Source organism: Pongo pygmaeus, chromosome 21, assembly GCF_028885625.2.
Source record: "Pongo pygmaeus isolate AG05252 chromosome 21, NHGRI_mPonPyg2-v2.0_pri, whole genome shotgun sequence".
Classification (NCBI taxonomy): domain Eukaryota; kingdom Metazoa; phylum Chordata; class Mammalia; order Primates; family Hominidae; genus Pongo; species Pongo pygmaeus.
In genome coordinates, this window is record NC_072394.2 from 13,094,281 (window position 1) to 13,117,144 (window position 22,864).

The 22,864-nt window shown below is 43.9% G+C and overlaps 1 protein-coding gene and 1 pseudogene across 13 annotated transcripts in view; one reads left to right on the forward strand and one right to left on the reverse strand.

Moving 5' to 3' along the window:
* Positions 1 to 4,486: 4,486 nt before the first annotated feature.
* Positions 4,487 to 5,169, forward strand: LOC129022144 (uncharacterized; annotated as a pseudogene).
* Positions 5,170 to 6,974: 1,805 nt separating this feature from the next.
* The window catches only part of DZANK1 (double zinc ribbon and ankyrin repeat domains 1), an 84,656-nt gene continuing 68,766 nt past the window's right edge, over positions 6,975 to 22,864 (reverse strand). For 12 of the 13 annotated variants that reach the window (XM_063659400.1, XM_054468168.2, XM_054468167.2 and 9 more), the window contains 8 exons: positions 22,156 to 22,259; positions 20,103 to 20,177; positions 17,895 to 17,991; positions 17,363 to 17,463; positions 14,034 to 14,114; positions 13,358 to 13,485; positions 8,669 to 8,743; positions 6,975 to 8,167 (listed from right to left, as the gene is read on the reverse strand). In XM_063659400.1, the coding sequence (XP_063515470.1) occupies positions 8,002 to 8,167; positions 8,669 to 8,743; positions 13,358 to 13,485; positions 14,034 to 14,114; positions 17,363 to 17,463; positions 17,895 to 17,991; positions 20,103 to 20,177; positions 22,156 to 22,259 (827 nt within the window). In that variant the 3' untranslated portion in view covers positions 6,975 to 8,001. Of the gene's footprint in view, positions 8,168 to 8,668; positions 8,744 to 13,357; positions 13,486 to 14,033; positions 14,196 to 17,362; positions 17,464 to 17,894; positions 17,992 to 20,102; positions 20,178 to 22,155; positions 22,260 to 22,864 lie in introns of those variants that run through there. The other variant, XM_063659404.1, reaches the window with a different exon arrangement.

A 22,864-nucleotide genomic window follows, 5' to 3' on the forward strand; every position in this document is an offset into this window, starting at 1 on the left:
TAAAAAATACTAACATATTTGACAAAACAAATCTATAAAGCATTTATTAGACGGTATACAATATACATAAAGAAAAGGCGAGAAGGACAAGACACCTGTATTATCCAGAATAAGTAAGGAATATGTAAAGAAATCTGACATTATAGCAATGAGAAACTATCCAATACAAATTATCCCGTGAGAAATTATCCAGTAAAAAATAGCGAAGCACATGGATGAGTGAGTCATGGAAGTACCTACCAACGCTTAATCCAGGAAGAGATAGTCTAATAAGAAATCAGGAACAGGCAAAAAATAAATAAATAAATAAACTAACTAATGTCAATGATGTGTGTTTGATCTGCGAAACTGGGGAGGTGTGGAGAAACGCATACTTTGGTGGGACTGTCAACTCTTATGAGGGAAATTTTGGCAATATCTTTCAAAACAAAATATGCATAGTCTTAAATCCAGTGATTTTACTTTCTTCTGTCTTCACAAAATACTGACACATGACTAGAAATGTTGGTTAGCTCTGTTAATCTGTTAAAATAATAATGGTGTATATGTTTTATATTTTTTTAAAAAACACTTAAAAAGAATTTAGTCCATTCACAAATAATGGAAAGGTCCCCAAGATGTATAAATGAATAAAACTAATTACAGAATAATTACATTGCATTCAAACTTTAAGAAAACTATATATTTTATATGGGGTTAAATTGCAGAGAAAGATAAAGGTTTCCAAAGCCTGCACATACGCTGTTTTTTATTTTTATTTTTATTTTAGAGATGGGGTTTCGACATGTTGTCCAGGCTGGTCTCGAACTCCTGGGCTCATGCAACCCGCCGGCCTCAGCCTCCCAAAGTGCTAGGATTACAGGCGTGAGCCACCGCGCCCGGCCAGCACATCCACTAACAGTGGTTACTGCTGGGGATTATGAGGGCCACAGAAATAGGACTTCCATTTTTTGTATAATATTCAAAATGTTATTCTTAATTTTCACTATAAAAATTTTATTCTAGTTTTATGCATAAAGATTTAAAAATAACTAGTATTTTATTTATAATTACAACGTTCTATTAAAGCTAGGGGATTTATATCCTTACTAACAGAAATACAACAAGTAAAATTTATGTAGTCTAGGTAAACAGAAAATGTCACTATTTCATTAAAAGAGTAGGGTTCATTGAAAGTGAAAGGGAAATTTTGAGTCAATTAATTTAGGTAAATAATACCATGCATTTCCATCACTTCCCAAGAGAGAAAGAAAGGCCAAGAGATGATGCGGACAGGAAAGCAGGGGCCTGGCAGAAGGAAAGGGATTGTACGTGGAGGGAGTTTTGGGGGTCAGGTAAGGATTTGGGGGAAATGGGTAGAAAAACCAGTTGAGGGAGAGGGGATGAAGAAGGAGATGGGGGAAGGAGAGGGAAGAGGTGAGAGATGGAACTGTGTTTTTGTTGGCAATTCAAGTAAGAACCAAGACATCTCAGGAGCGTTCCCACGGAATGTCCAAATGCTCTGCCTTCCAGAAGCAGGTGCTGATGTATTTCGGGAACTCTGTGGACATACTTAGCAGTCTAAATCTAGATTCCGGGTTGAATTCCCAGCACTCAGTTCACCCAGATCTGGCCTCCAGCAGCAGGACCAGAAGCAGCAGTGAGGAGAGGCAGAAGCAGCAGCCACCTGGGCACTCCTCTCCATCACAGAAGCTGCTCCCAGATGGCTCTGTGGGCCCAGGCCCCTCTTCCTTCCATTCAGAAAAACACACAGCAGTTAACTGCATCCGTGTGTGCATTTGAGAAGGTAACACACTTCATTTCCTGTTCATTGAGGGACAAAGGTATATGTGGCCTTTTAGCTCTCTTTTTGGGATCTACAATGAAAAGGAGGGGAGAGTAGAGAATGAGTCACTTTACCTTGTCTGTTCTATGTTCCCACAAGGCCGTACCCTTAGAAAACCACAAAGGGAGGCTAGGTTTGCAATTACTTGAAGAACGGGAAGGTGGATGAGAATCCAAGAGATGCTCTTTATTTTCTGTTTGGCCAGGAAAAAGCAAAAACCTGGCTCCGAAGCAGTCAGAAATAGAAGTTGGAAAAGAAGCAAGTGATGTGCGTTCTTGAGGTCCTCCGAAGAGATGTCTTGTAGACAACAGAAATAAATGACCCTGTAAATTTTCTTTACGCTACTGGGCACCTTGACCAGTGCACCTGGAGCTGCGGCCTTGCACAGGTGATGGGGAGGAACTCTTCCTGGATTACACGTGGAAAACCCACCAACCACAGAGATGCAAGCTTCAAATGAGCGTATCTGTGCTGCTAGTATCCTAGCAGGGTGGGAATCAGAATGCAATGACCTTGATGTGTGTTATTACATAGGTAGAAGGTTCTAGAACTATGCTGTAGACAACCCCCATGTGCAGGTAGGGGCATTTAAAATGTGGTGAATTGAATTAAGATGTGCTGTAAGGGTAAAATGCACACCAGATTTCAATGACTTGGTGTGAAAAAATAACATAAAATATAAAGAATATTACACTGACAATTTAGATGAATTATAAGTTGAAATAATATTTATTCTAGTAAAACATTTTTAAAACTTTTATTTTCAGTTCAGAGTTTGTTATATAGGTAAACTCATATCATGGGGGTTTATTGTACAGATTATTTTGTTACCCAGGTACTAAGCCTAGTACCCAATTGTTATTTTTTCTGATCCTCTCCCTCCTCCCAGCCTCTACCTTCTGAGAGGCCCCAGTGGGTGTCGTCCCCCCACCTTTTTTTTTTTTTTTGAGACAGAGTCTCACTCTGTCGCCCAGGCTGGAGTGCAGTGGCGATCTCAGCTCACTGCAAGCTCCACCTCCCAGGTTCACGCCATTCTCCTGCCTCAGCCTCCCGAGTAGCTGGGACTACAGGTGCCCGCCACCACACCTGGCTAATTTTTTGTATTTTTTTAGTAGACACGGAGTTTCACCGTGTTAGCCAGGATGGTCTCGATCTCCTGACTTCATGATCTGCCCGCCTCGGCCTCCCAAAGTGCTGGGATTACAGGCGTGAGCCACCGTGCCTGGCTGGTGTTGTCCCTCTTTTTGTGTCTTTTGTGTCCATTTGTTCTCATCATTTAGCTCCCACTTTTTTTTTTTTTTTTTTGGACATGGAGTTTCACTCTTGTCACCCAGGCTGGAGTGCAATGGCAAGATCTTGGCTCACTGCAACCTCTGCCTCCTGGGTTCAAGCAATTCTGCCTCAGCCTCCCAAGTAGCTGGGACTACAGGCACCCACCACCAGGCCCGGCTAATTTTTGTATTTTTAGTAGAGACAAAGTTTCACTATGTTGGCCAGGCTAGTCTCCAACTCCTGACCTCAGGTGATCTGCCTACCTTGGTCTCCCAAAGTGCTGAGATTACAGGCGTGAACCACCGTGCCTGGCCAGCTCCCACGTATAAGTGAGAACATGTGATATTTGGTTTTCTGTTCCTGTGTTAGTTTGCTAAGGATAATGGCCTCTAGCTCCATCCATGTTCCCACAACAGACATGTTCTCGTTCTTTCTTATGGCTGCATAGTCTATTTCATGGTGTATATGTACCACATTTTCTTTATCCAATCTGTCATTGATGGGCATTTAGGTTGTTTCCATGTCTTTTCTGTTGTGACTAGTGCTGCAATGAACATACATGCATGGGTCTTTATGGCAGAATGATTTATATTCCTTTGGGTGTATACCTAATAATGAGATTGCTGGGTTGAATGGTATTCCTATTTTTAGCTCTTTCAGGAATCACCATACTGTTTTCCACAACGGTTAAACTAATTTACACTCCCACCAACAGTGTATAATCATCCCCTTTTTTTCACAATCTCGCCAGTATGTTATTTTTTGACTTTTTAAAAATAGCCATTCTGATCGGTGTTAGATGGTATCTCATTGTGGTTTTGATATGCATTTCTCTAATGATTAGTGATACTGAGCTTTTTCTTTTTTTCATATGCTTTCTGCTCACATGTATGTCTTCTTTTGAAAAGTGTCTGTCCATGTATCCCAGTAAAATTAATTTTGCTTGTTTCTCTGTACTTTTGGAAGTATGGCTACTAGAAAATTTATGATTATGTGGCTCAGATTGTATTTCTATTGGACAGCACTGTCTGGACTCTAGAAGATGCTCTGATTCAAGAGGATGTAAAGAAATTCTCTAAGCCAATAAGAAAAATAGAAGAAACCCTCATAGGTGGGAATTGAACAATGAGAACACACGGACACAGGAAGGGGAACATCACACTCTGGGGACTGTTGTGGGGTGGGGGGAGGGGGGAGGGATCGCATTGGGAGATATACCTAATGCTAGATGACGAGTTAGTGGGTGCAGCGCACCAGCATGGCACATGTATACACATGTAACTAACCTGCATATTGCGCACATGTACCCTAAAACCTAAAGTATAATAATAATAAATTAATTAATTAATTAAAAAAAAAAAAGAAAAATAGAAGAAACCCAAATGGGCAATGAGTGCATGGGAACTCACTCACCTCAGTGGAAAGGAGGGAATGGCAAACCAGCCCACTGAAGCCCACTGGGGACACAGGACAAGGCCACAAAGCAGAGACAGCCCCTCCAGGAAGAGCAACCAGGCCTTGAGAGGACATGGCCTTAGGACCAGATCCAGGGAAGACACAGTCACTAACCCCTGGCTCATCTGGCAGGTGTGGGAAGCAGCCAGGCCCGTGGCTTCACCAGCTCCCGCCGATCTCTGCCTTCAGCTGTCCTGCAGCCCGGGTCACCTAGGCAGCTTTATGGCAGGCAGAGATGCACCACCCACATCCCCTTTCCAGGCAGGGCTTGCTGCCCTGGCCGTAGTGAGTGCAGCAGCAGGTGGCCTCCAGCTATCAGCAACTTCAGAGAACTGCCTTGCCTGAGGTCCCGTCCCTTCTGGGGAAGCTCCCATCTGCCAGAGGGCTACAAAAGCACAGTGGACACCACGATGGGCAATTCTGGCTCATGGGAGCACCACCTGGTGGCTGAGGCATTGTTGGGCCACATAGCAGTTGACTTTGCCCTCTCCACCATCTTTTCACAAGGGTTAATCCCAATAAACACCCATCCTCTTCCATCCCAAACTGTCTTGGCATCTGCTTCTAGAGAGCCCAGCCTGGGGCAAGTTTCATGGGAAAGGGCACGTCTCCTGTAAGTTGCCTGTGACCATGAGGATGGAGGAGGGAGATGTGTCCCCATGGGTTCCAGTTTGTCCTTGCTCGTCCCCTTCACGCTCACCTGTACTTCCTGAATGTAGCCCTGCTGAGGTACAGCAACTTCAGGCCCACCATCAAACTAACCAGCTCAAGCACTTAAGAGTCTAACTCCTTTAATAAATTCCTTGTTCCAGGCTGGGCATGGTGACTCACGCCTGTAATCCAAGCACTTTGGGAGGCTGAGGTGGGAGGATCACTTGAGCCCAGAAGTTCGAGACCAGCCTGGGCAACATAGGGAGACCCTGTCTCTACCAAAAAAAAAAAAAAGTTTTTAATAAAATAAATTAGCTGAGGGCAGTGGTGTGTGCCTGTAATTCCCAGATACTCCAGAGGCTGAGGTGAGAGTATCGCGTGAGCCCAGGAGTTTGATGCTGCAGTGAGCCATGATCACACCATTACATTCCAGCCTGGGTGACAGAGAGATACCGTGTCTCTAAAAAATAAAAAATTTAAAAAATCTCATTCCCTTTCACTTAAAGTGGCTCTGTTCCCTCAACAAGCCCTGTCATTAGGAAAAGAAAAAGAGAGCTTTAGAAAGGACAAAAAACAACATGATTTTTGACATCGGAAATGTTCTGCCTTAAAATGTGTTTAATTTTCCTGAAAATATATACTTTAATATTAATAGAACATTTTATGTGACCCTGTAGGATTTCATCAGAAAGTGTTAAATATTAGGCTGCCTTTTCACTTTTTAGTCCTATTTTAACTGAGGTTTGATTCTGAAAGAGTGAAATTCAAGGGTGATGAATGTACTCTGTGAGCTTTAGAGAAAGGAAAGGACCCTAGCATGAGACGTCAGATGCGTGATTTACAGATCCCTGAGTCTGGCCAGCCGGCACTGGAAGGGCCTCTTGGTTTCAGAAGGTAGAATCCTCCAAGAGGGAGTGTGGAAAACCTAAGAGGCCTTAAAAGCATGGTTCTTGCACTCAGGGCACAAAAGTTCCCCACCAAGAACCCCAAGGTGATTGTTTCTAGAACCCATGGGTCCATGAGGCCCTCTCTGCTCCCTGAGGTCTGGGGAAAATGGCCTTGAACCCCATTACCCCCAACTTGATTTCTCCCTCTGCACATCTTTTCACAAGTGTTGATCCCAATAAACATCCATCCTCTTCCATCCCAAAGGCAGGGCTTGCTGCTCGGCGGTGGCAAGCACTTCCATCCCTTCCTTCACACAGGATGTGAGTGGCAGAGGCACCTGGTGCCCTATAGCCACCATCCAAGCATGACTGCTGTTGCTTTTCTTCTATCTTCTGAATCTCATGCAGTTTTTCTTGGGGCCAACCCTGAAGAGAACCATAAGGGAAGATAATTCTGGGCAAAGTAGTCCCAGCCAAGCTGACGCAGGGCAAACCACCACAGGCCCCAAACCAGATGATCACACTCCCCAGTCTCCCTGGACACTGGCCACCATGCAGCAGCCTCCCTTACATGAGTGGCTGAGGGGCTGACAGGGGTAGGAGCAGTGCCGGCGCCTGCCCAGGGGCCTGTGTTCCCGCGACTTTGCACCCTCTGTCCTCCCACAGACAGCTGCCCAGTCTGGGGTAGTATCACCACCCAGCAGGTGGTGATAACAGTAACCACCTCAGCAAGGCCCATTACTTATTGTGCTGAATTAATTATAGCAAATTAATAAATATTCTATTTACCTATGTTAACACAAACTAGTTAGGGACTTCACATCTGCAGCATTACCACCCAAAGATTAAAATAATGACGTGAAGAAAGGAATGAGTCAAAATTACACATTCTTGTAAGTGGTTTATTGAGAGCTGATTTATCAATCAAAGAACAAACCATAATGATGGGAATATTGATGATTTCAACATAAAAAAATTTAAATAAGGTCAATCTTTACATACTAATTAGGAGCCACCTACAAGATGTATCAAGCAAACAGAGCAAGATGCAGAACATTGTGTGGTTGGTTTGCTACCATTTGTTTTAAGAGGGTAAAGAATAGATATGTGCTACAGACACGTTTATATTCTATGTGTACTCTTATGTACATGTGCTTATACCACATGTATGTGCATATCTAACTCTGCACAACCCCGGGAAAGGCAAGTCGACGCTGATGTCATTGGTGGCTGAGGAGAGAGGTGGTGGCTGTGGGACAGGATGGGAGGGACACATCCCTCCATAATACTTCATAACTTTTAGCTTTGAACCATTTGCAATTATTATCTATTGAAAAATAAGTTAAAAACTAAAAATCAAACACACAAAAAACCTGCAGCAATAAATCATTAAAAAACATACATTCAGTTTATCACAGTCCACAGTATACTGGGAGCTGTCTATTTAGTACTGATGGCTTATACTGTCATATGATTTAAAAAAAAATCTCCTGAGTTCCTCTCAACCTCAATTTCTAATCTCAAATACACATTTCAGAAAGACATGATAAAAGAATAGCCAGAGCTGCACATATTCTTTTTTTTTTTTGAGACGGAGTTTTGCTCTTGTTGCCCAGGCTGGAGTGCAATGGCGTGATCTTGGCTCACCGCAACTGCCACCTCCCGGGTTCAAGCAATTCTCCTGCCTCAGCCTCCCGAGTAGCTGGGATTACAGGCATGTGCCACCACACCCGACTAATTTCGTATTTTTAGTAGAGATGGGGTTTCTCCATGTTGGTCAGGCTGGTCTTGAACTCCCGACCTCAGGTGATCCGCCAGCCTCAGCCTCCCAAAGCACTGGGATTACAGGCGTGAGCCACTGTGCCAGCCACTGCACATATTCTTAAATGAAGTCCCGTGGAGGCCTCAGGTCTAACAGTCATCCAGGCTGAGGCTCCTAGTTTGAGCGAGTTGGTCCTTGAGCCCTTGGCCAAACTTGGCAGCAAAGAGTGAGGTGACGAGGTCATCTCCAGTGTTCAGAGCCAGGTCGTATGCTGTCTGGCCTCCTGCATTCTTCTTTCGGATGCTTGCATTGCATCTGCAAAGGAAATGTAGAAATGGAGGTGCACTGAAGGACTTGAGCATGTGACCCTAAGAGCTTGACTCTTCCCTGCCATGGAGGCCAGGCTGGGTCCCTCCTGGTCCCACCTCCCCAAATCTGTCCCCAAGAGGTCACAGTGACTTCAGTTCTCAGAGGTGGCTCTACCCTGAAACCTTTAAAGAGGCTCTGTGATTTCAAAATGTCCAATTGCTAATCCTGGCCATTGGTTCCCATTGCATTAAAGTCCTACAACCGAGTGTGTGTAATAGGGGCAACATTTTCATTGTTGAAAAGCCCTTTGAAATGAGGGCTGAAACCCTTTCAACCCTTTCAATGAGGGTTGAAAAGCCCTCAGTGCCCGGGGAGCCATGGTGGGATGGTGGTCCCCATGGACAGGGACAGCAGTTCAGGAACCAAGGCCCCTCTTAAAATCATCACAGGCCATTAGGGAGATCCCTGTGGCCCTCAGAAGTATCCATCAGAGGCCAGGGGACATACCCCAGTAAAGTGGCGATGCTCTCTCTTCCTGCAAGGCCAAGCAGAGTTGCTTCATGAAGAGCTGTATTTCTGAGCCTAATGAGGGGGAAAAAATCCTGGATAAATCCTTAGTTAGCATCATCAGGAAACTGGAGAGGATGCATGTGACCCAAGGTCCTGGTTTTGCTCACCGACCTACTTAACTAACCTAAGAAAATCTCTTGAGTCTCCTCTCTCTGCCTTTCTCTTGGAGGAATACTGTGATGGAGGGTAAGCTTTGATACTAGATAGTGAAAAGGTTATAAACACATTCATTTTTTAATGCGAGAAACCTACAAGGATATGGTTGGTAGCTGATTTAATAAATGCTAATAAATACCATTGTTCTAAATTGCCTGCAGGAGTTTATGCAACATATTGGACATAGTCTTTTTTTTTTGAGACGGAGTCTTGCTCTGTCACCCAGGGTAGAGTGCAGTGGTGCGATCTCGGCTCACTGCAACCTCTGACTTCCGGGTTCAAGCGATTCTCCTGCGTCAGCCTCCCAAGTAGCTGGGATTACAGGCACATGCCACCATGCCTGGCTAATTTTTTTGTATTTTTAATAGAGACGGGGTTTCACTGTGTTAGCCAGGATGGTCTCGATCTCCTAACCTCGTGATCCACCTGCCTCGGCGTCCTGAAGTGCTAGGAGGACACAGTCTTAACTTTGGCTTGGACCTCTTGGGCACGATAGTAGCTTCTCAGGGCTGAAGGTCCTATTTTTGTGTGGGGAAAATGACCTTGGCTCCAGTGAGTTGGGCTTACATGATATGAAAATAAACACCAATCTTAGAAACCAGGGGGCAGGCCTGAGAGGTCAGACACAGCATATTTTGCTGCAATGCCAGGGTTTCTCTCCGTATTTCCTGGTCAGGTTTGACCTAGTGAGGGAGGAGTGAGCAACTGAAATGGAGGCTGGGGTGGTGCCAGGACTCCTGAAAGGCTCCTATGCAGAGGTGGCGGGAGTGAAGGAGGGCAGGAGTCATGACTGGAAGTAGAAATGAAATAAGCATTGATGGTCTGAACTCTCTCTGCCCCCTGCTCCTTCCTTTGACGCCATCACCCTCATCCCCCACACCTGCAGATGTACCTGCAGCCATGCATTTATCCCTAGGGAGAAAAAGGAGAGTGGCTTCTTCTCTGAGGGAGATAAAGAGAACCTCTGGTGAGAATCAGAGGGAAGCCTTTCACTTTCTGGCACGCAGGGGTCCCAGACTGGGAGTAGCTCCATCTACCCAGAAAGCCTCTTGGTTGACAAAGCCCTTCTTTCATACACAGAGTTACCAGTCATGTAGCCCCAACTCCATTCTCAAATGTGAATGGACAACAAAGGCTCACAGACATCTGAGAAAAAACTGAAGAATCAAAGAGAAAACCAAGATACACAAACAGAAGGAATTTAAAACAAGACAAAAATCTAACTGGTATCTGCAGAATGATTCAAGACAATATTGCACAAAAATATGAGACTATGAAAAAGAAACAATCAGAACAAAAGCAGCTCCTAGAAAGAATAACGATTATTCAATAGGAAGAATGGACAACAAAGTTAGGAAAATCTCTCGAAAGATAGAAGAGAAAAAGATAGATGAAACTACGGAAAAACAAAAAAGACAGACAGACATAGGGAACCAATTCAAGCGGTCCACCGTCCAACTAACAGTTCTAGAAAGAGAATAGAAAAATGGAGGGGAGAAAACGCCAAAGAGATAATAGAACAAACTTTTCCTAACCTAAAGAAAGATAAGACTTTTAAAATGAAAAGGCCAACTGGGTGAATCAAAAACAGCACATCTAAAAATACCCTTGTGGAATTTCAGAACATCAAGGATAAACGCTTTCAGAAAGAACAAACAGGTCACAAATGACGAATTTGCCATAGAATGTTCATGGGCTGTGCTGTGTGCCAATGTATTAGTCCATTTTCACACTGCTGATAAAGACATACCCAAGATTGGGCAGTTTACAAAAGAAAGAGGTTTAACTGGAATTAGTCTGGAAAAGACTCCATTTCCTCCTTATCTTTCATCCTTTCTTCCTCACTGGTGGCATAGAGCTTAACTGTCTGTCACTTCACCCCTATGGTTCCTTGGGCCTTTATAAGGCATTCACCATTTGAACTGGGATATATTCACAGGGTTGCCACATCTCCTAAGTAGACTTACGATCTTCTTTCTTCACAATTCTCCCCATATTGAGGGCAGAGGGTTCATTCTATGTATTGCATGGGGGGTTTGCTGGTGGTTAGATTTTCTGTGCTGGCTATTTCCTATGTATCCACAGTTCAGTTTTGGAAAATGCTGAATGGCGACTCTGCCATGGAATTTGTATTTTAAAGAAACTACTATTCATATACAAACAATTCAAACTATTTACTCAAATCTAAGTATCGTGGTAGATTAATGTACATTCTCTCCTTAAATTACCTAATGGAATAAATGTCTACAGCTGAACCTCTAAGAAGTAGACGGATGCTTGCATCTTCCTCACCTGGCTACTGGGGCAGAGCCAGGGGATGGCATGTTTGGAATCGCCAATACAGTGAGGAAGGGCAGCTCTTGTCCAAAAGCAAACAGCATTTCTCTGGGCCTCTCACCTAGTGAGATCCTGAATCTGTGTTTCTGAAATCTGCTAGTAAGAGGAATGAGCTTTGGTGGAGGATGTGAATTTCTCCTAGCCATTCCCTTTTGTTGAATATGAGTTCATTCTGGTAGGAATGATACAAACATGGAACTAGGAAATTAGGAAAGAGCTTTCTGCCACCTGCCAAGCTACTTAATGGAAGTTATCTGGTGAAGAGATCACCTAGGCTCCACTAGCCAAACATGTTCAGATGGGAGACAGCATTTTAATTCTTGTTTGCTAAGGAACAACTCTTTGAGCCTCTTTTACAGTAAAACCAGATCTCTGGATGACTTATGCCTAAAAGCAATAGAATGGATGGAACTTTGAGGTCATGTTCCTGGGTCTACAGAGGTCCAGCTACAGGGCAGAGGCTGGGCTGATCCAGGCCCAAACTCTTGAAACTAACAGATATAAACCAGAGTTGGCAGAATGTGGCTCTCAGTGGGAAATGCTACTTTCCTCTATCGGCATGCACTGGAAAGGAAGAAGAGATCCCTGTGCTCTATTTGAGAAAGGGTCAACCCTCTAGCTTTCTTCCCCACAACCACGTGAGCTACATACTGCCCACAGTCACCATGATCCTGCAGGGGGGTGACAAAGGCTATTACACACCATTCAGATAGACAGGTATAACCGCAGTGTCAGACTTTACAGACATGCAATGAGATCACATGTGGATAAATGCCAATTTGTAGAATGGTGATGAAGCAAACATGGAAGCTGAGGCAGAGCAAAATAAAAAGGCAATGTGTTCAATGCTCAGGGCACTTTCCTCCTCTTAGCTGGACTCTTCATAAAGCCAGGACTCACGCTGCTTACACTTCAATTCAAAATGCACTCAAGTAATTTCTGTATCAACCACAAACATACTTAAATGCTATTAAAAAAGCTTTTCTGAATTATAAAAATATAAAATATGTCTTAACACAAAACAAGGTAGCACCATTTTATTAATAATGACAATAATACAACAGTGTGGGATAAATAAAGAAGTTGACACAGTAAACCCTAAGAAAACTTGAGAAAATAAATTCCAAGCATCAAAGCTTTATACCAACACACCAAACATTCTGCTGTAAAATAAAACTAAAAAAAGGGGGGTAGAAACTATTAAAATGCAGACATTAGTAAAATGCATATAGAAAAATTAACAGGATTATATTTTGAACACTAACACTAGAGACAATTTTGAAACAGAGAATAACAGAAGCAAAGCTACTGAAATTTTGGCCTCCACGGTAGCATGAAGTACACAGCAGAATGTTCCACTGACACAGACCTTGACCTTGCCTTAGTAAGCCTTCAGGAGGCAGAAGTGTTAGATGCCTATGATGTCCCTAGAAGACTCATTTCAACAACGTGGTCGGCAAGATATGAGCAGTTAACATGAATGACTCATGCTCAAGGAATTTTCACCCCACATTTTCAAAGTAATTTTTGAGAGAACAATAGAAGCATATGGCTAGAAGAGAAGGTGATGGGACAGGAGTGGACCAAGACTGGGACAGTAAGTAACAGGACTTGGTACCTTTCTGTTTTGTATCACGGGTGGGAAAGCAAGGGAGCAGGAGACCACGTGGTGACCTCAGATGTACCAGTCTCCTCTGCAGTGGTGTGAGATCTGGAGACAACCGTATGATATTTTCTTTCTGCATTAACTTCATGGGGATATTTTCATGGGGGATACACTGAGGTCTGTCTTCCCTTGGTGTTTTCACGATTCATGATGAAAATATTGATTAACATCCCAAGGGCTAAGGATTTACTGGCCCCACACAGTATAAGTTTATGAATGAACAAAATGTATCATCATTTATAAAAGCCACTAAATTAGGCAACCCAATAGTCCATTTTTAAAATTTCACTTTACCCAGCTATGGAAAACAGAAGGCGTTAAGCCTCTTATTAAAGCTGAAATAGGTTAAAATGGTTAAAGTGGCTGAAACTGAACAGGGTGTGTGTGTAGACCGCTTCTGCCGCAGTGGAGCTCCAAACAGTTAGTCTGCTGCCACCTTAGCTCTCCTTTCAATGTGTTTCACTTACGGCCCCCACTGCTGGTCGATGTCTGCTCCTCTCTGCACGAGAACCGGAATCGCTTCATGGTGCTTATTCATAACAGCCACGGTTAAGACGGGTCGATTGTCTTCATCACAGCAGTTGGGGTCTGCTCCCTGCAGCAAATGGAAAAGGACAAACTTGCCAAAAAACCCTGCACTCAACAGCATCCAGTCACCATCCTATGAAGTATAACAGATGTCCTTTACAGAGCTGATGGAACTAAAGTGCTTTCAGATCAAAGGAGAGGAGAATCAGGAACCTCAAGACCTGACCTACAATGAACAGAGCTACAAAGTTACCCAGGTGATAAAACTTCTGTTCCCCACAAGGGCAGGGAGGGGAGGGCAGGCACCCTGACAACGTTGCTTCTTCAGGAAACCCAGCATAAAGGTAATATGGGGTCACAGGCCAGAGATTCTATCCAGCTTCATGCATGTTCCTTGGTCTCGTCTGTGCTTCTCTGCCTATTTTCTCTGATATAAAAACTAGCAACAGGGAACAATTAATATAAAGCTTTTGACTAGCCATTCACTGCATCCCGGGTTTTTAATCAAAGGGCAGTGTAATTTTCACAGTATTGAACAAAACTTTCATCTGAAGGAGACAGAGGTGGAATGCCAGGCTGAACTCTTCAGAGACTGGCTCCTTTGGCGACACTTACCTCATCCAGCAGCTGTTCAATCACAGAGACTCTTCCTTCCCCTGTGGGTCCGACTTCCTTCAGCAGGAGTCTGTTTTCAGGCTGCAGGATTACAGAATGTGGTCACTTCCCCCGCTTCAAAATATTCACTCAAGGCAAACACTTTCTTTCCAACGTTGAATTCTAAGTCACAAGGACAGGTGACTATGAGTGTGTGCATGTGTGAGTGTGTGTGGTCTTTAATAGCCCACAGCACAAATATCCACATCTAATATCAATCTTGCTGCTCCAAAACCTTGCTTCAGGCAAGGTTACTGCATGGACACTGTTTTATATTAAGGACAAGGATGCCATGAGAAACCTCACAAAACCCAGAAACTCCACACTAGTTTTATTATGACTAGCTCTAGGAAAAGCAATCAAGTGAATCCTAAAATTTATTTTGCATACTTTATAAAGTGTTCAAGGTCAGCCGAAGTATGACAGTTCAGAAAATGTACTCCCCTGAGGAATGAATGAGCCAATAAATTGACTTCTTCTTTAGGAAAAAAGGCGGGGCATAGTAGCTCACACCTGTAATCCCAGCAGTTTGGGAGGCCAAAGCATGCAGATCATTTGAGGTCAGGAGTTCGAGACCAGCCTGGCCAACATGGTGAAACCATGTCTCTACTAAAAATATAAAAATTAGCCAGGCGTATTAGCTGCCTATAATCCCAGCTACTTGGGAGGCTAAGGCTGGAGAATCGCTTGAACCCAGGAAGCAGAGGTTGCAGTGAGCAGAGATCATACAACTACACTCCAGCCTGGGCAACACAGTGGGACTCTGTCTCAAAAAACAAAACAAAACAAAGAAAGAAAAGCTCTCAGCAATTTCAAGATCTTTTTTTTTTTTTTTCTCTCTGAGATGGAATCTTGCTCTGTCGCCCAGGCTGGAGTGCAGTGGCATGATCCTGGCTCACTGCAACCTCCGTCTCACAGGTTTAAGCAATTCTCCTGTCTCAGCCTCCCGAGTAGCTGGGACTACAGGCACATGCCACCATGCCTGGCTAATTTTATGTATTTTTAATAGAGATGGGGTTTCACCGTGTTAGCCAGGATGGTCTCGATCTCCTGACCTCATGACCCGCCTGCCTCGGTCTCCCTAAGTGCTGGGATTACAGGCGTGAGTCACTGGGCCCGGCTGAGTAACTTATCTTTTTATACTTTTAAATGCCATACATTCGTCTTTATATATAAAGAATTTCAAATGCTGAAAGACTGAAGGAAGCTGTTTAGAAAGCAAGAGACATTGCTTTTAGTATGTTTCTGCCTCTGGATTCTGGGCATGGCTGTGGGGTGGTCACAGGACCACCATTTCCATTTGTAAAGTGGAAATAATACCTTCCCTGTCCTTGCTTCTGTGAAGCCATGGCCATGAGGACCCTGGTCAAGGCCTCTGAGCCTTTCAGAAGATGATGCCTGGTCCAGGTGGTGCCGCCTCCTTTCTCGCTGTCCCCATCTTACTGATGAATAGCTTGGAACCAAGTACTCTAATCAGTAAACCCCCAGCAGGGGTCTTGGGGAGAACTTGTTTACACTGATTTCCATTCCTCATGGAAAAGTGTACTAGAATGCAGTGGCATGTCAGCTTCAGGAGGTGTGAGACCTTTACGTCTTTTGTTCAGGTTTTATTTTCAACATGTAGAACAGTGCCTGGTACATGTGTGCTCAAAAATAATCACTGAATGAGTGAACAAATGTTACAGCTTCTGATACTTATCCCCCAAGTGCAAATGAGAAAAAAAAAAAAAGCCATATACAGTGGAAGATTCAGGTTATACACAGAGTAAATAGGTAGAGTCTCCCAAATTGTAAGCTGTTCAGTTTATGGAACTCTATGCTTTTATACTCAATAACAATATTTCAAACTGGGAGAAGGTGGTGAGTACAAGAAATCCTAAACAATAGAAGTTAAAACAATTCTAACATATTCTTTCCAAATGTACTGGTGTTTGTTACATACAAAGCATGTGGTGGGAAGAAAAAAAAAAGATAAAGAACAGAGTCCCTGCCTCCAGAGGAATCAGGGTGCAAGCTGGGCAGCTGGTGCACTGACAAGGCGGCATTGAGGGCCTGGCCTTGGAACCACACATGGAGGAAGCACACAGCATCATGCAAGTGTCCAGCTACAACCTGGGCCCAGGCCTTGGGGCTTGCTGCTAATCACATCTGTTCTTTGTATTGCAGCCAAAGAGGACCAATTAAAAGCCAAGTTGGGGATGGAGGAGGTGGCATCCACTGCTCTTTTCTCCAAAGCTCCTTTTAGAATTATTCTTGGCATATATTTTTAAAACACAAAACTCTAAAAGATGTGGGAAACTCTGAAACAGTACTGATCATCGGTGAATTAGTAATTTTGAGAAATTCCAAGAAGACTGAAAGTAGATGAAATCTGACAGGGAAACCAAACCAAAACAAACAAAAATCCAGCTGAAGACACCAGAGGTAGCAGTGTTTTCTTTCCAGGGGAGCCCTGCAGAAGCTTAAACTAATCAATATGGAGGTTAGGTGTTGGGTGCAGCCTGAATGCAAGAGTAGATTATTAAGGGCCCTGTGTTGAATAGCTGAGATCGCTAGTGCCTTACCCCTTCTTCCCCATGTAAGAAGGGCAGGAGGCTTGTGCTCTTTGCCCTGATAACTATTTTGCAGAAAGTGTAAGATTTGCCCAGCAAAGGCTTCTACTTGGTGCACTGGGGCCCAAGAAAGAAGGGCAGAGCCTAGATCTCCATGACAGACATAGGGGAGGGTGTAGAAGGAAAGGAAAAAAGCTTCATCCCAAGCTGAAACCCGTGAGAGTGCTTCACACCACCAACACCCTCACCATCAGAGGAAGACCTTTTCCACCAGCAACACAGGGGATCTGAAGGCTTTCTCCTGCTCCCTGCCCACACACCCTCCAGGGACGTCTGTCCACAACATGCCCATCCACTCACACAGAGACTTCAGGGCCCATCCTCATGCTGGGCACCATGCCAGCATCTGCACTACCCAACTAGTCTTCATTTGTCAAATGACCAGACAACCAAGGTTCCATATTTGAGGCAAACCAAAGACAAGAAAGAGAAAGATAGGCAGACAGAACTGACCCCAGAGGAAACACAGAGATGATTCAGGAAACTGATGGGAACTTTGAAATAACTCTAATTCATAATCTGGAGATATTTTAAAGACGTCTACCTTTATAAACTAAAAGCTCTTATAAAAAAGGAACAGAAAATGAGAAATTATTCTTCCATTTTAAAAAAGTCAAAATAAAACCTGAAAATCACAGGCTGAAGACAACATCCACAAAGACCAAAAAAGACACTTACTATAAGCTGCTCCTTCTTTTCTTGAAAAGTGTTGGTCTTGAAATTCCTTATCTTTTTGATTTTTTCAATAGTATCTGAGGTACTCTGGCTGTAGTCACTCACTGAAATGACACAGTTGGGGAAAAAAATGATGCCCCTCCCCCAACTCCCCACACAAAGTTATTTCTTACTTCCATGTCCCTCAAAAGTCAGAGGATAAAATGGCTTTCATAGAAATTTCTATTTGATTAAACCTGGCAGGAGAGACTCCTGGAGCCACTCCCCTGTCCAGGAACCAGAGGAAGGGTGGGAAGGAGAGGAAAAGAGGGACTTCAGTTTTTAGGTCCAAAAGTGCACCCCACAAATGAATTTCCCCAAGCCCCGTAAAGGACTTCAAAAGTCTCACCTCTGACTTCAGAGAAGCCAGAGAAATAAAACGACTGGAACATAACTGCAAGATCTGTGAATGGGCTGTCAAACTCTTAGCAATTCTCTGCTATCCCTGCCAAGTCCTGGTCAGTTGCTTTAAAATTGCCAGAAGGGAATAACTCACCCCAGCTGGACCTGCTGCCGCACATCCCCCCATCACCCTCGGCAGCACTGCTCAGAAGGTGATCGCTGAAATTCACTGCCTTGTTCAGGTAAAGGTTCTGGCCAATGAAAACATTCAAACACCATGAATGATGAGGCTGCTTTGTCCCACTAGAAAGAAGGATCTCCCTGCTAACCTGCTCCTCCTTATTAAGTACAGCTCTACCTACCCAGAGAGTGGAGCCTGAGACCTGGATGTCCTTCCTGACTCCTCCTCACCTCCCCAGGATGCTTTGTCCATTCTGCCGCTTACCTTCCACTCAGTCTGGCCCCTCCTCCTCTCCCTCCCTGAAGCCCCAGCCCCCTTGTCTCACATTGGGACCATCACAATAGCCCTTCAACAGGGGTCTGCCAGCCTCCCTGCATGTGGCTGTCCCAGTCACCTTTATATCCTTTATAAGTGATTGTGTCATTTCTCTGCTTAAAGTCCTTCAATGTCTTGGAATTAGGGTGTCATGATGGGAAGGTCTCAGGCTGCCACGTGTGAATCCTGGGTCTGCCACTTACTAACTTAGTGCCCTTAGAAGAAGCAGGTTGCTTAACTTCTCTGAGCCTCACTTTCCTCACCTGGAAAGTGGAAATAATATGACCTACCTCAGTGGCATGTCGTGAAAGCAAAATGCAGTAAAATGGGCGTCTATATAATGAGGCCAGACACAGAAGTCTGTGTGCACCCGGACTGATCCCCCTGCACCCTCACGTGGCTGCCTGCTCCTGTCCCAGGGAAGAGCCTGCTACTTCCTGAACACTAGAACATGCAGGCTAAGAAAAGATTTATTAAACCTAGGGCCCAGGTGCAGTGGCTCACTTCTGTATTCCCAGCACTTTGGGAGGCTGAGGCAGGTGGATCACTTGAGGCCAGGAGTTCGAGACCAGCCTGGCCAACATGGTGAAATCCCATCTCTACTAAAAATACAAAACTTTAGCTGGGTGTGGTGGTGTGACACTGTAATCCCAGCTACACAGGCAGCTGAGGAACGAGAATTGCTGGAACCCAGGAGGTGGAGGTTGCAGTGAGCCAAGATTGTGCTACTGCACTCCAGCCTGGTTGACGGAGCAAGAATCTGCCTCAAAACAAAACAAAACCAAACCAAAACAAAACAAAACAATGACCTGGGAACAGTTACTCCAATTCTACTTGTGAGATAGCTAGCACATTGGAGGTGCTGCTGGTGGCCCGCCCCATTCCCACTAGCTGGCCAGGTTACTCACCCCAGCTGTTGTGTAGCTGCTAAGAGCTTACTGCTGGACCTCCTTCCCCAGCAAAGTGCCCTCAGTAGGTGGATGCTGCTTTGCCCTAGAGGTTATGCTCCCTCTCCTCCTTGCCTCAACTGGGGACAACTTTGTGGTTTAATTCATTCTCCAGAGTTCCCCTTGGATCAGGCTAAAGCTCAACTTTGCTTTTTTCTACCTGCTCATTCAGTCCCATCCCCTTCCTTGACCTGCTTCTCTCACTTCCCTTCCCCTGAAGTTCCTCTCTGACCCAAGCTCTGCTCTAGCTACAATTAAAAAGAGCAGTTAGTGCTTTATTTGGTTTCAAAGCACATTCATGTGCATTAGCTCGTTAGATACTCCCAGCCTCCCCATGAGTTAGACAGGGCCCATGTTTCTATCCCAATTTCAACAGCACCATTAGCACCTTGCCAGGGCCTAATAAATGTTAATTTCCCTCCTTTTCCCTGGCTTCTCAATTGATTGATTAATTATTCTGGCTTCTTGTCCAATGAAACTAAAGCTGCTAATGTCAATCAATGTTTGAAACACACAGGCTCTGTGGCAATGTCCCCATCACCATATAAAAGGGAAGATCAAGGACACATGGCCACAAAGTTTGGTTTATTTTATAGAAGAAAATATGTCAAAGAGCATATCAGCAAATATTTTTGTTAGTCTTTCCCCAAATCAATTATATCACAGACATGCCATCGGACTGCAGTGAGTCTGAATAAGCCTGAGAACTACAGAACAACTCCTGTTCTCACTATATCTTCATGTGCCTGTCTGAGGTTTAACTTGTTTGTCTAATTCTATGAAATTGCTTGCCTCTAGTAGCATTTCATAATATTTGAAACTTTTCCTTTCTATGGATTACACAGAAGCATTTCTATAAATTGTCTCAATTTATTAATCAGTCAGTTCTCAAATGAATAACTTCTGGAGGCTTACTCACCTTGTTTGAGACTTGACTATAATTCAGTCTGATGCTAACTTCACAACCATCTTCATGGACAGTAGCAGAGATAAGCTTTTAAAAGAGTTGTAGAGAGAATTCATAACTGTGGGTGTGGGACTCATTGCCTTAAGTAACAGTGTACAAATTCTGAGATGTTAAACTCTAAATTTAACCAAATATTTAATTAACACAGAAGAAAGTAGGAAAAGAAAAACAGAGCAACAAAAACTAGATGAGATAAATAGAAAACAAAGAACAAAATGGCAGATCCAAATCCAGCCATATCTAAACTCTACTAATTATAAATAAACTACTCTAAAGAGAAGAGACTGCCAAATTGAATAAAAAGGCAAGATCCAAATCTATACGTTCTTCAAGAGATGCACTTTAATCAAACTACATGACTAGATGTTATCACCTTGGAAAAGGTATCCTGGTGGGGGTGGGGACAGGGCTTGGTAATTAAGGGACAAGTATCACAGTTGAGCAGGTTTCTCTGTAAGTAGCAATAGGAATTTAGATTAAGCCAAGGGACAAGAAATGTTTTCATGAAGGGTCAGATAGTAAATATTTTAGGTCTTGTGGACCGTATGTTCTGTATTGTGAATACTTTACTATCATAACACAAAGCAGCCACATAAGTAAAGGAATGGGTGCAGCTGTGATCCAATAAAATTTTATTTATAAAACTGGGCAGTGGGCCAGATTTGTCTCAACCGCCACAGTTTGCAGATCTCTGGATTAGGCTGAAGAATTCATAAACTACCAAAATAGATTATCAAAGGAAATTGGGCAATACTTGAAAATGAGATCATCTCGATGTTGGCCTATTTGGCAGCAGAAGAGTACACAGTCTATTTCATAAAGTTCCTTCTAGTCTTGCGACAAACAGAGGAAAGGTCCTCTCACAGAGCTGTCTTTTTATAATGGCAATGTAGTATCAAAGAAAGGACATGGGACTCTGACAGGGTCTGACAGATCTGCTTCAAATCTTGAACCCCATGAGACCCAGCAGTGTAGTCTTGGGCAGGTCACCAAACCCCTCTGAGCTTCAAAATTCCTGGGTGTCAAATAAGGCTTCTTCTGATTATCAACTGTGGTGTGAAAAACCACCCCAAACTTAGTGGCATTAAACCACCACCACTTTATTATGCTATGGATTCAGAGAGGGCATAGCAGAGATAGCTTGTCTTTGCTCCACATGTCTGAGGCCTCAGCTGGAAGACTCAAATGGCTAGAGGTGGTTGGATGTCTGGGGGCTGGAATCATCTAGAGTCTGGTCACTCATGTGGCTCATAAGCAGAGGTGACTCGAGGACTGGGTCAGCTGGCGCACCTACATGCGGCCACTCCATGTAGCTTGGGCTTCTCATAGCAGGGTGGCTGAGCTCCAACAAGTGTTGGAGGTGAGTGTGCCAAGCAAGAGAAAGCCACATGACCTTATGTGGCCAAGCCCTGGAAGTCTCATGGCATCACTTCCACCATAGTCCGTTAGTCAAACAGTCACAGACCCACCCAGATTCAAGGTGAGGGGACACAGATTCTACCATTTGAGGGGAAGACAGTCAAGGAATTTGTGGTTTTTTTTTTAAAAGTGATCACAAAGGTAATACAGCTCCCTTGCAGGTTTGCTGTGAAGGTGAGAATGATGAATACAATGCTGATGCTGGGTGCACTGTAAAATGGCAGCCGTTATGTTACTATTGCTATATATTAACAGCGTATGATTTAAGTGCACAATCTGGATGGATTAAATTGTTCTGGGACCTTTCATTCTGACTGTTAGAATTTCCAATGTGACATCTGAGCATGAGATGTTCAGAATCTTATTGTCTTATATCAGGTGCCCCAGAAGCAGACTCTGAGACAATCTTCATGTGCAAGTGATTTATTAGAGCAGAGCTCACAAGGCAGAAGAGTAAGAAGGTGTAGAAAGCAGAGCAGGAAAGGGAAAGGAGCCAGGCAAGATGCAGTTTCAGGCAAAGTCCATGGAGGGTTCCTTCAGCCTGATCCCGTGGACACTTGTGGAGTGGAAATTTCATCTCACCCACCTTTCCCATCCTGGGTTCTGCAATCAAGGCCCGGAATTCAGGGTTGTTCTGAGCATAACACCTGAGGTGAGCGGAGATGTGATCCAGCTGTCTTCTCCAGTACCCTAAGAAAGAAAAGAAACCCCGTCATCTGGATGATTCTCCTGAGGCTAAGAAAGAAAAATGATAGCATGGAACATATGTTCTCAGAGAGGTTAATTTCCTTTGTCAAACTTTGTGATGGACTTTCCTTAGTGAACCTCAACTATGCTCTAGAACAAGTTCCATTTGCCTCCATAACTGCTTGTTATATGTGATTAATCATAGACTATTATAGAATCTCAAAAGAGGCCAAGCGTGGTGGCTCACGCCTGTAATCCAACACTTTGGGAGGCCGAGGCAGGTGGATCACTTGAGGTCAAAAGTTCGAGACCAGCCTGGCCAACATGGTGAAACCCTGCTTCTACTAATAATACAAAAATTAGCCGAGCATGGCGGCATGCACCTGTAGTCCCAGCTACTCAGGAGGCTGGGGCAGGAGAATCGCTTGAACACGGGAGGCGGAGGTTGCAATGAGCTCAGATTGCACCACTGCACTCCAGCCTGGGCAACAGAGCAAGACTACATCTCAAAAAAAAAAATCTCAAAAGAACATATTTTGATTGCCACACATGGGGTCTTTTCTTTTTCTATGATTCTATCCCACCTACAATAACTTACCTAATATTTT